Genomic DNA, 12,210 nt, shown 5'->3' on the forward strand with positions numbered 1-12,210 from the left:
ATGGATTTAGATGTAGATATAGAGATATTACAGCTAAATTATCCAAGGTTTAAAAATAATGGAATGATTTTACTAATATCTAAATAGGCTACTAGTATTTATTAACAACATGTAGCTTCTAGATACAATAAGGGGAAATACTGAGATTAGAAGGGCAAAAACATTATAAGCATCCTCTATATCTGGTTAATCCTACTTTTAATTGATTCAGTAGACCAATTTGTGATTACAGAAGTTTCACTCTGGCCCTAGTTTAAGAAATAGGTCATGTTTTCAGAAGTTCTTTCGGAGTTATTTAGTATTGGAAACAATATTTAAATGCTGGTTGTTTTCTAATCTAACTGATGAAGTATTTTAGCAGGTAATACTACTGAATTAAATGAAGTACTGAAGGTAGGCTCAGTTCCAAGTTTCAGATCCTGGATAAAAGGAATCATCTGGTACTTCTGAGGGAGAAAGAAGATAAAATTTTATTTTCTGTAATTGAAACTTCAGTTAGCCTTAGGCAAAGTATCTTTACCATACTCCAGTTTCTTTCTGGAAAGAAAGAAACTAGTTGAGAGTAGATGTGTTTATTGAGTTGGCTTGAAGAAGACTGTCTGGAAGGGAGTCAGAGAGGGTGAGGTAGGAGACCCAAGATGGCCAGGGAAAAAGTGGAATGGAGCAGGTCGAGCTCTGGTTGGGACAAGTCAGGTTACTCTATGAAGCATCACACTCATCAGTAAGGAAGAGAAACACCTTCCTTATGGAAAGGTCTAAGGTGAGCAGCAGAATTTTCACGAGGCCTGAATTATATACTCCTGTACCCGGTTTGCTCATGCAAACAAACAGGGCACCTGGTAGGCAGCAGTCACATTGACCAAAGGCTCAGTGACATTAGACTGCCAGTATTAGCCTTTTTAACAATAAACTGAAGCCTCTTGTGCCTTTGGGTCACAGAGGAGCCTTATCTTAGTTTACCAACTGTCTCTTTTGCCTTGATAAATTGTGAGTTTCTTCAATACACAGGTTTAGTTAGTGTAAGGTGGTAGCCCTAGTTCAGAAGACTTATGTGTGTACTGTTGATTTTTTTTAAGGTAGCTGATACAGACACTGTGAAATTTTAGGCAGTGTAGCAAAGTGAAGTGAAAAAAATTTTTTTTTCTTCACCATTTCCCATCTATTCTTATTTTGATCCTTTTCCCAACCCTGAGCTCGTGTTCATTGAAATGGATTGTGGTGTTCTCTTTTGTAAAATAAGCATTGTTGGATTTCTGGAATCTTGTCAAATAGCACCATAACTACTAAGGAAGGACTCAATACCTCTTCAGAATACATAGAATTTTCACTCTGAGAGTTACATCTTTTGTTTATATTCTGTATGATTCTGGATAGGGAATTGAACCATGAGAGGTTAATACAAAAGTTAACTAGGGTTTATGACATAGCAGATAAACAGGGAGTCTAGAGCAGATTTTCCTGCAAAATTCAAGTTTGCTATGGAATTAAACTGCCCAGAAGATGCATTTATTTTGCTCTTAATGTATATTTCGCTTCATATAAACATTCTTTTTTTAAATATATATATTTTATTGATTTCAGAGAGAAAAGGAGAGAGCGGGGGAGAGATAGAAAAACATCAACGATGAGAGAATCATTAATGGGCTGCCTTCTTCACGCCCCCTACTGGGGATCAAGCCTGCAACTTGGGAATGTGCCCTGACAGCAATTCGAACTGTGACCTCCTGGTTTAGAGGTCAACGCTCAACCATTGAGTCATGCTGGCTGGGTGACATTCTTAAATGGGATTAACAATCCAATAATTGTCTGCCATAAATTCAGTAAATGACAGTGTATATTCTATAGGCAATGAGGATTTAATTGCAGCACCCCAATGTCTTTTTATTACCTTGAAATGTTTCGAGTTGGCCTTCTGTTATTTAGTTCCATTTCATCCCAGTAATTGCATTTATTGAAGCCAGTGTTTTTTGTTATAGGAAATGCTGATCTTAGTAAATTTCAACTATAGGGAGGGAAATGTTCTTTAATAAATAATTGAAAGACTTTTTCCTATTACTTGTGATTCAGTGCTGGTCCTTTTATAACCAGAGTATTTTATAAATGGTAATTAAATGATGGCATCTAGAAAATCTTCAAGGAATCTCACAAGGTGTGCTGCATAATAGTGTATTGTTAAATAGTCTGGGTTTATCTCAAGTGGTTTACTCTATTAAAGAAGTGTCTAATATATTCAGCTTTACTTGTGAAACACCAAATGAGTTCTGACACTCTGATAAGATGATTAAAGTCGGGAATTTTTTTCTTTTGACAGCATCAACAAAGAGAGCATCGTAGATGTAGAAGGTGTTGTGAGAAAAGTGAATCAGAAAATTGGAAGCTGTACACAGCAAGATGTAGAGCTACATGTTCAAAAGGTAACTTTTTTCAAAATATAAATCGTTGCCCTAACTGGTTTGGCTCAGTGGAAGGGGTCCCAGGTTTGATTCCGGTCAAGGTCATGTACCTTGGTTGCGGGCACATCTCTAGCAGGGGGTGTGCAGGAGGCAGCTGATCGATGTTTCTCTCTCATCGATGTTTTTAACTCTCTATCCCTCTCCCTTCCTCTCTATAAAAAGAAATATATATATATAAAATTGTGGCCCTAGCCAGTTTGGCTCTGTGGACAGAACATCGGCCTGTGGACTGTAGGATCCTGAGTTAGATTCCGGTCAAGGGCATGTACCTGGCTTGTGGGCTCGATTCTCAGTGGCGGGGGCAGGGGGCATGCAGAAGGCAGCCAATCAATGATTCACTCTTATCATTGATGTTTCTAACTCTCCCTTCCTCTCTGAAATAAAAATATTTTTAAATATATCTATAATAATAAAAGCATAATATGCAAATCGACCAAACGACCCAATAGCAGAACAACCATCTGGACGACCATGCTATGACACGCACTGGCACCAGGCCAGCCAAGGCGGGGACCCGGCCATCGCCCCATGATCGCCCTGCAGAGGGAGGCCCAGGCCACAAGCCAACAGGGCAATCGATCAATCAGGGGACTCCACAATTGCCCCAAAGAGAGAGGCCCAGGCCACCAACTGGCGGGTGGGCGGGGCCTCGCTCAGAGGGGCACGATCGATCACATGATCGCCCTGCAGAGGGCAGCCCAGACCACTGACCAGCGGGCTACAGTGGATGGGCGGGGCCTTACTCTGCAGGGGTGATCCATTGTGGAGCCCCATGATGGATCACCCCAAAGAGGGAGGCCCAGGCTACCTGGACAGTGGCGCTGTGGCAGGTAGCCTGGGCTTCCCTCTGCAGGGGGCGATCCATCGCAGAACCCCGGCTGGGTGGGCGGGGCCTACCTCTGAGGCAATCCATTGCAGGGCTCCCGTACTGTGAGAGGGCGCAGGCTGGGCTGAGGGGACCCCCCCCACTGAATGCACGAATTTTGTGCACCGGGCCTCTAGCATATATATAAAAGGCTAACATGCTAAGTGTCCGTCTGACAAATCGCTACAACATGCACTGACCATCAGGGCAGACGCTCAGCGCAGGAGCTGCTGTGACACGCACTGGCCATTTACAGAGAAACAGTACTGTGGACCTGGCGCCCACAAAGCAACGCTCAGCTTCCCCCAAGTGGGACACAGGCCCTGCCAGCACCCCAGAACAACAGCCTACCAAATCACAGCTAACACTGCTGAGACCCCATGGCATAAAATGCAGCCCACAGCCCAGCCCAGCCCAGAAATGGTTGCTGTGGGTAATGACGTCACGTAGCAGCGCCTGGTTTCCTCTCCCTAGCAACAACTAGCCTCCCTGCAGTTTCTTTAGCCCAGGAACATGACTTGCTTTATAACCAGATGCAAACATTTCACACTTTAACCAATTGTCTGTGAAGCGTTTTCCTGTGCCTCATCTCATTTGACCCTCACAGAAGTCCTGGAGTAGGTAGATAGGAGACTCTCTGGAATCCTATTTTCTTTTCATTAGCTGGAAAATGGAGTTTTAGAAAGCTTAGAAACTTGACCCAACTGGAAAGAAGCAAGAAATGGTGGACTTTGAAAATGACTTCAGGTGTTCTCACTACACAGAATATAGTCAAACATTGCTGCAGCTAAATATTTTACCCTTTGTTCTCCCTACACTATCCTATCTAATAAAAGAGTAATATGCAAATTAGCCATCACTCCGCTACAAAAATGGCGGCGCCCAGTGCTCTCAGCCCTGCTGGAGGCCCACAGTCTGGCTGGGAGGCACTCACCCCGCCACAGCCGCCGATCCCCGCCTCCATCCGAGGCAGCACGGGGTGTGTGGCTGGGAGGCCGCCAGGCCCTGAGGTACCGATCCCCGCCGCCATCAGAGGCAGCACTGGTTGTGCGGCTGGGAAGCACTCGCACCCCCACGCGCCAATCCTCGCTGCCATTGGAGGCAGCACTGGGTGTGCGGCTGGGAGGCACTCTCGCCCCCACGCTCAGATCCCCGCCACCATTGGAGGCAGCACCGGGTGTGAGCTGGGAGGCACTCTCGCCACCACGCGCAGATCCCCGCCGCCATCGGAGGCAGCACGGGGTGTGTGGCTGGGAGGCACTCGCGCCCCCACTCGCTGATCCCCGCCGCCATCTCCACCCCCATCGGAGGCAGCACGGGGTGTGTGGCTGGGAGGCCACCAGGCCCCAAGGCACTGATCCCCGCCGCCATCGGAGGCAGCACCGGGTGTGAGCTGGGAGGCACTCTCGCCCCCATGCGCAGATCCTCACCGCCATCAGAGGCAGCACTGGGTGTGCGGCTGGGAGGCACTCGCGCCCCCACTCGCCGATCCCCGCCACCATCACAGGCAGTCGGACATCCCTCGAGGCGTCCCAGATTGGAGAGGGTGCAGGCTGGGCTGAGGAACAACCCCCCGCCCCCGTGCACGAATTTCGTGCACCGGGCCTCTAGTCTACAATAATAATCTGCTTCATGTTGATATTTACTGCTGTGTTGCTGACAAGTACCTGAAAGAGAAGTTGGGGTGCTTCACTGGGCTGGAAAAAGTTTAGCTAAATCAGAAAGCAGATCTAATTAAGCAAGTGTATTCTATATCTATAAAAGGCTAAGTTGATTCGCACATGCGCGATACATATAAAACTCTCACTGGCGCCAGTCGCACTTGTGTGTTTCGATCTGTCATTGTCGATTGTGAGTTTGGTTGATGCTTCCATTATAGAGAAAGGGCAAATAGCGATATTAAAATATTTCTTCTAATTAATTTCCTTTCAATGTGCACAAATCTGTGCACCGGGCCACTAGTATACATATAAAATGGTGGCCCTAGCCAGTTTGGCTCAGTGGATAGAGCGTCACCCTCCGGGACTTGACGGGGGTGGGGCCAACCTGGTCTGGGTCTCGCACGATTTCAAGGCGTGCGGGTGGGCGGGGACTTGACTCTGGGTCCCACGGCGCACCACAGACTCTGACAGGAAGGAGGTTTTCATATACATTTTAACTAATTTTCTTTCATCTCTGACACTTCTATTATAGAGAAAGGGCAAATAGCAATATTAAAATATTTCCTCTAATTAATTCCCTTTTAATGTGCACTAATTTCATGCACCAGGCCACTAGTTTATTATAAACTTAATTAATGTTGATAATAAATATAAAGCCCAAAGAGCTTACAAATTTTCCCTCAATAAAAAATAATAATAAAGTATCTCACAAAGCATAAATATTTTATACTAAATAGAATTTTATAATCAATGACTTACCTATTTATTCAAACCAGCAGTTACTGAAAATATACTTTGCACCAAGCACTCTGTGAGGTTCAGAATACTCATAACCAAGTGAAGGAGACGATGAATTTTTACTAGTTCTAAAAAGAATTTTTGAAATATATTTTTATTGATTTCAGAAAGGAAGGGAGAGGGAGAGAGAGCTAGAAACACCAATGATGAGATAATCATTGATCAGCTGCCTCCTGCACACCCCACACTGGGGATCAAACCCCCAACCTGGGCATGTGCTCTGACTGGGAATCAAACCGTAAACTCCTAGTTCAGAGGTCGACGCTCAACCACTGAGCCACGCTGGCTGGGCAAAAGAATAGTTTAAAAGCCCTAATTGATGTGACTCATTTGGTTGAGCATTGTCCCATACTGAGTGGTCTCAGATTTGATTCCTGGTCAGGGCACATGCTGGGGTTGCAGGCCTGATCCCCAGTAGGGAAAGTGCAGGAGGCAGCCTTTTGATGACTTTTTCCTTTCTTCTCCCTCTAAAATCCATGAAAAGACATGTTTCCTGAATAAAAGAGGTAGCTGTTCAATTTTCCAACTTTGCATTGCAGATCAAGTTTCTGTTAACTCATCAAAAGGAAGTGCTACAATTTGGGTATAGGAGGTGGTGACAAATAATGCTATTTTACTATGAGGAGGACTGGAGTATCCTTCTGATAGGTTTTTCTTTAAGTGTCTCACCTGAATGCTAAATGTGATCTACCAACTGGAAGAATATAATTTCCTGAATTAACTAAATAAGGTCTGTTTTCCTTTTGTGCTTTAGCAGGTTTTCTAGGCATAGCTGGGAACAATTAATGGGGTAACATTAAGAGTACTAATTCATTATGACCTAACTGCTTTTTAGCACTAAAATATGCAATTAGTGTGAGTGGATGTTGAGGGATATTAGCACCATAAAGGAATGCCCTTGTCTGGTGCTCCCAACCAGGAGAGCAGAAGGAAAGGAGATATAATATGTTTGATGAAAGAAAGCAAGGAAGGCATATTTGGGAAAAGCATGAGAAAAGAAGGAGAGGTACAGCAGAGTTGGGCTGACAGTAGTTCTGTGTTGTTGTTGTTTTTTTAAATATATTTTATTGATTTTTCACAGAGAGGAAGGGAGAGGGATAGAGAGTTAGAAACATCGATGAGAGAGAAACATCGATCAGCTGCCTCCTGCACACCTCCCACTGGGGATGTGCCCGCAACCAAGGTACATGCCCTTGACCGGAATCGAACCCGGGACCCTTCAGTCCGCAGGCCGACGCTCTATCCACTGAGCCAAACCGGTTTTGGCGACAGTAGTTCTGTTGATAGAAATAGCTAAATGCCGTTAACAACTCATTTGATAATGGCCCCTTCAAATGAAAATGTTTTTATATTCGTTATTCCATTTGATTTTTACTGCAGACCTCATTTTACACAGTACGGTATTGAAGTTCTGAGGTTAAGTGACTTGCCTAACAACAGCTATAGTGACAAAGCAAGTCCTTAAACCCAGACCCCTCAACTCCAGTTATTACTTATTCATCACATTGGTGAGCACCTTAGAGTTTACAAAGTATATTTTTCCCATTTGACTGTTTCACCAACCCAGGGAGGTAGGCAAGAAATATTATTATCCCCATTTTGTAGGTGAAAAAACATATACAATATTGTTTGATTTTAGTACATAGTTTCAGTTAAAGATGTATGCAAATATTCCTTCATGTTTAAGTCAATTGTAGTTTTTTTTTAAAAAGCAAAGAATAGCAGGTTTTGTGTGCTTCGTGATCTTTTTTGGTAATCTCTCACTTTCAGATTTATGTGATCAGTGTTGCTGAACCCCGTTTGCCCCTGCAGCTGGATGATGCCATTCGGCCTGAGGTGGAAGGAGAAGAGGTAAAATTATACTTTTTGAAACACTATGCTTCCTCTCTATGTTTAGTTTGCAAAACATTGAAAAGTTGATGCCCTACTTCTATATAAAAGGTACCTGTTGTTATGAGCTTCATTTTTATTTAAGTTTATTCTTACATCAGCAATTCTCAAACGTTTTAATCTATGAATCCCTTTACACGTTTAAAAATAATTGACCTCACAAGCTTTTGTTTTTGTGGGTATATCTGTCAATATTTACAGTATTAGAAGTTAAAACAAATTTTTTAATATTTATTAATTTATAGAAAGTAACAATAATATAAATACATCCATAGATCTTTGTAATGCCTGGCTTAATAGGCAACAGTTAGATCATATTTGCTTCTGCATTAAATTTGATGTGATAGCATACATTATGAAGCCTTTGCTGAACTCCTCAGTATGGTTAGGAGAAAGTGAAAATGAAAAGATATTATGAAAAATAGGTTGATTTATGGACTCCCTGAAGGTGTCTCACTGGTGTCCAGAACATACAATGAGAACCACTAGTCATCAGCTTATATCTGTTCCTTCAGTCTTTAACTAGCAGGTAAAATCCAGGAATCAATGAAGGTGGTTCAATCTTCTGATGTCTCAATAATGAGGCAAGGCTTTTGGGGTGGGAGATGGAAAGAAAGAATCCCTGTTCATTCTCATTTCTCTTCTTTCCATCTCTTTCTTTTAACAGTAACTTTTCTCTAAACCTGCTTCTTGTTTTTTTGGATCCAGATTGGGGTTTAATATTAGTACACATAAACACACCTGTCACTTAAAAGTATACATGGCTTCTAAAAGTGTTTTTTGGCCCAGCCACCATGCCTCAATGGTTGAGCATCAACCTATGAACCAGGAGGTCACGGTTGATTCCCAGTCAGGACACATGCCTGGGTTGCGGCCTCGATATCCAGTGTGTGTCGTGCAGGAGGCAGCCAGTCAATGATTCTCTCTCATCATTAATGTTTCTATCTCACTCTCCCTCTCCCTTTCTCTCTTAAATCAATATATAAAAGAATATATTTTAAAAGTGCTTTTTGTGTTCTGAAAAAAATTTGTAAAATCTGTTTTTCTTTCTCTTTTTTTTAGGAAGGAAGAGCTACTGTTAACCAGGATACAAGATTAGATAACAGAGTCATTGATCTTAGGGTATGCCTTATTTATTTATTAAGTGACATGATTATGCCAAAATCAAGGAGGGCAAGGATAACATACCTGTCTTGGGCTCATTGAACTGATTGTTGTTTGCTTATGTGTAAGTATGATAATACAAGAAACAGTTTACCTTTCCAACTGACCCTCCCCCAAAAAAGAATTGCAGGCAACAAGGACAGTCAAATAATTGTTCACAGGATATTGACTTGCACTGTTTTAAAAAGACAAAGGAGCATGAAGCCAGTAAAAAGGCTTGCTTCAAGGTGATAACCTGTTTTAGACAAGTTAGTAAGCAAGTGGAAACATAATAACTACTAATATCACTAGAAAATTGTGAAAGAAATTATGTGCAGATTTTAGAGCAATCTGGTGAAGTTTAGTAATTAATGTCTCAATCCTCTGAATTTGATCTAAGCACAGAATTCCTAATATATAAAAACCCTGGGTCATAATGACCAGAGGCTAACCAACCAGAAGTCAGTGCTGGCCCACCCCCAAGCAAGCGGTAAGGGGCAATCAGGCAGGCAGGCAGAGGGGTTAGGGGTGATCAGATAGGCAGACCAGCGGTTAGGGGTGATCAGGTAAGCAGGCAAGCGGTTAGGGGCGATTAGGTAGGCAGACGGCCCCTCCCAGGGCTGGCCCCGCCCCCCAGCAAAGAAAGAGGGAGACCCAGGCCAGCCAAGCCATTGCACCTCAGCCTGTCGCCTACAGAGGGAGGCCACCCATGGCAGGGGAGGGGGGAGCGCTGCACAGATGGCAGGCAGTGGCAGCAGTGGGGGTGGGGCCAGCTGCCTGCAGCCCAGGGAAGGAAAGCCCCGATAGGCCCTGATCTCAGGCCAGGCCTAGGGACCCTACCTGAGAGGTCCCGAATTGTGAGAGGGTGCAGGCTGGGCTGAGGGACACCCCCCCCTCCCCAAGTGCACGAATTTTCGTGCACTGGGCCTCTAGTTAATAATAAAGAAGTAGTTGACCCTTTGGTTTATATAGTAACCTCATAGGCTTCTGTTTCCCTTTCTAGCTTGGTTGCAAGTGAAAGATTTCAGTGGTTTCATCATTACAGTAAAACCAATGTCATCTTTCTTTCTTAAGGTTTTGACCACATCTTCCTCCTTTACATAACATATTCCACTTAAAGCTTACGTTCTTTGTCACCTTATAAGTTCTTTCCAGCTTTTCTGCAATCTACAGGCCTGCCCTTATTGTACACCTATGTTTCCCCTGACCATTTGTTTTTTGTAAACTGTTACTTTTCCACATTAATTTGTAGTATATAGAAAAGGCTAGCAATAATCAAAAGTCCTCTTGATACTGCCTAGAAACCTCATGGTTTTCATCATTTTGGCCACAGCAGTTAAATATCTTACTATATTTGCCTGTGCTATTTGTTCACACAAGTTACTGATTTTGCCTCTAGAATTTGACCCAAACAACATTTTTCTTGGGCTCACATCATTTTTATTTTATTTTAATTTGTTGCCACCATTGGAAAATGGGGGTTTTCACATTAGATCTAAATGGCTTTCCTTTAAAAGTTGGAGGTGAATCTGGCAATCCTGGGCCCTCATGGCAATATCAGCTAGCACCCTAGATGGGGCATTATGTTCTCTGTAAGACCTGCACTACCCAGGAAGTATTTATTTATTTCCTTCATGTGTCAAGTTGATTTAATTAGAATTTATTATTATTTTATAGACATCAACTAGCCAGGCAGTCTTTCGTCTCCAGTCTGGCATCTGCCATCTTTTCCGAGAAACTTTAATTAACAAAGGTTTTGTGGAGATTCAGACTCCTAAAATTATCTCAGGTATGCTTTAAGATATTTCTCTTAATTTTTAAAAATAATTTGTTTTCCCCAAGTTGCTTACTATTAGTTTTGGGGTTGTTTTAATTTGAGAATCCCAAGTATCCCTCAAGGTTTATTTAAAGCTCTGAGACTATTTATTTCAAAGACTACGATACATAGCAGCAGTCCCATCTTACTAGCACCAGTAGTACTATATTCCCTTATTTCAGGAGTCATTATGTGATAGTGATTGTAAAGTGAGACTATAACACACAAAGCAAGATTGTTATTATATAAGTTGCACCAGAAATTACTTTCATTATGTATATTTCTTTTTAAATTCATATTGTAATTTTGTTTTGTATAAACTGCATTGCAAAATTAATACTAAATATTGCAGATGGGAAAATGAATTCTCATCCTTATATGAGAACATTATCTTAATCATTTTACCCTTTTTAGAGTTGGTTAAATAACGCTAAAAAGTGTGTTACTGCCCTGGCCAGTTTTGGATCAGTGGTTATATCATTGGCCTGCAGACCCAAGGGTTGGGTTTGATTCCTAATTGGGTTGTGGGCCCAATCTTGGCCTGTGTCGGGGTGTGTGTGGGAGGCAACCTATCGATGTGTCTCTCTCACATCAATGTGTCTCTATCTCTCCCCACCCCCTTTCACTCTCTCTAAAATTCAATAGTGGGGAGGGGTGTTACTAATGGCATTTAAATGAAAATAAAAAATTTAAACATTGAATTATTTTTGTTTGTTTGTTTTGTTTATCCTCACCTGAGAATATTTTTCCCATTAATTTTTAGAGAGAATGGAAGGGGTGGTGAGAGAGAGAGAGAGAGAGAGAGAGAGAGAAATATGATTGGCTACCTCGCACACATGCCCTGACCAGGGCTGGGGATGAATCTGCAACCCAGGTATGTGCCCTTGACAGGGATCAAACCCACAACCCTTCGGTGCTCAGGCCGATGCTCTAACCACTGATTCACACTGGCCAGGATGAACATTGAATTCTTAATTAGAAAAATTAAGAATATCTTTTTTTCTTTGTAAAAAAAATTTTTACAAAGCTAAAGTAGCTTTTAATAGATTTTAAATTGATGCAGAAAGGGAGCGTATATATCCAAAGAAGTAAAATGAAGGTATAGCCAAAGAAGCAAATCTCCCTAAATATAAACTGTTTAGAATCAGGTATAAAACATATATAGACTATGGTTTCTCTGCAATTTTTTATTTTCTAGTGTGGTTTTATTTAAGTGAAGTACTTGAATCAAAAGTATGAACTATTTTTACTAGAAGTTTGCATTGATAAGCTTACAATTGATTATAGTAACATATATGTTTTTATTTCAGCTGCCAGTGAAGGAGGAGCCAATGTATTTACTGTGTCATATTTTAAAAATAATGCATATCTGGCTCAGTCCCCACAGCTGTACAAACAGATGTGTATTTGTGCTGATTTTGAGAAGGTTTTCTGTATTGGACCAGGTAAGGTTTTGTAGTTAAGGTTATCTCAAAATTCATTAATTGTACCATAGCTAGGGTTTTAGAAACACATTTTATTTTTTTAATTGTTATTATTTTTATCCTCATCCAAGAATATGTTTTCATTGACTTTTTTTTTTTT

The 12,210-nt window shown here is 41.9% G+C and overlaps 1 protein-coding gene across 3 annotated transcripts in view; it reads left to right on the forward strand.

The window, feature by feature from the left end:
• DARS1 (aspartyl-tRNA synthetase 1) overlaps positions 1 to 12,210 on the forward strand; it is a 67,017-nt gene that overhangs the window by 38,984 nt on the left and 15,823 nt on the right. For all 3 annotated transcript variants that reach the window (XM_080670715.1, XM_080670716.1, XM_080670717.1), the window contains 5 exons: positions 2,312 to 2,414; positions 7,548 to 7,628; positions 8,730 to 8,789; positions 10,488 to 10,599; positions 11,937 to 12,071. In XM_080670715.1, the coding sequence (XP_080526841.1) occupies positions 2,312 to 2,414; positions 7,548 to 7,628; positions 8,730 to 8,789; positions 10,488 to 10,599; positions 11,937 to 12,071 (491 nt within the window). The remainder of the gene's footprint in view (positions 1 to 2,311; positions 2,415 to 7,547; positions 7,629 to 8,729; positions 8,790 to 10,487; positions 10,600 to 11,936; positions 12,072 to 12,210) is intronic.

The sequence above is a fragment of the Plecotus auritus genome, assembly GCF_963455305.1.
Source record: "Plecotus auritus genome assembly, chromosome: 5".
NCBI classification, from domain to species: Eukaryota; Metazoa; Chordata; class Mammalia; order Chiroptera; family Vespertilionidae; genus Plecotus; species Plecotus auritus.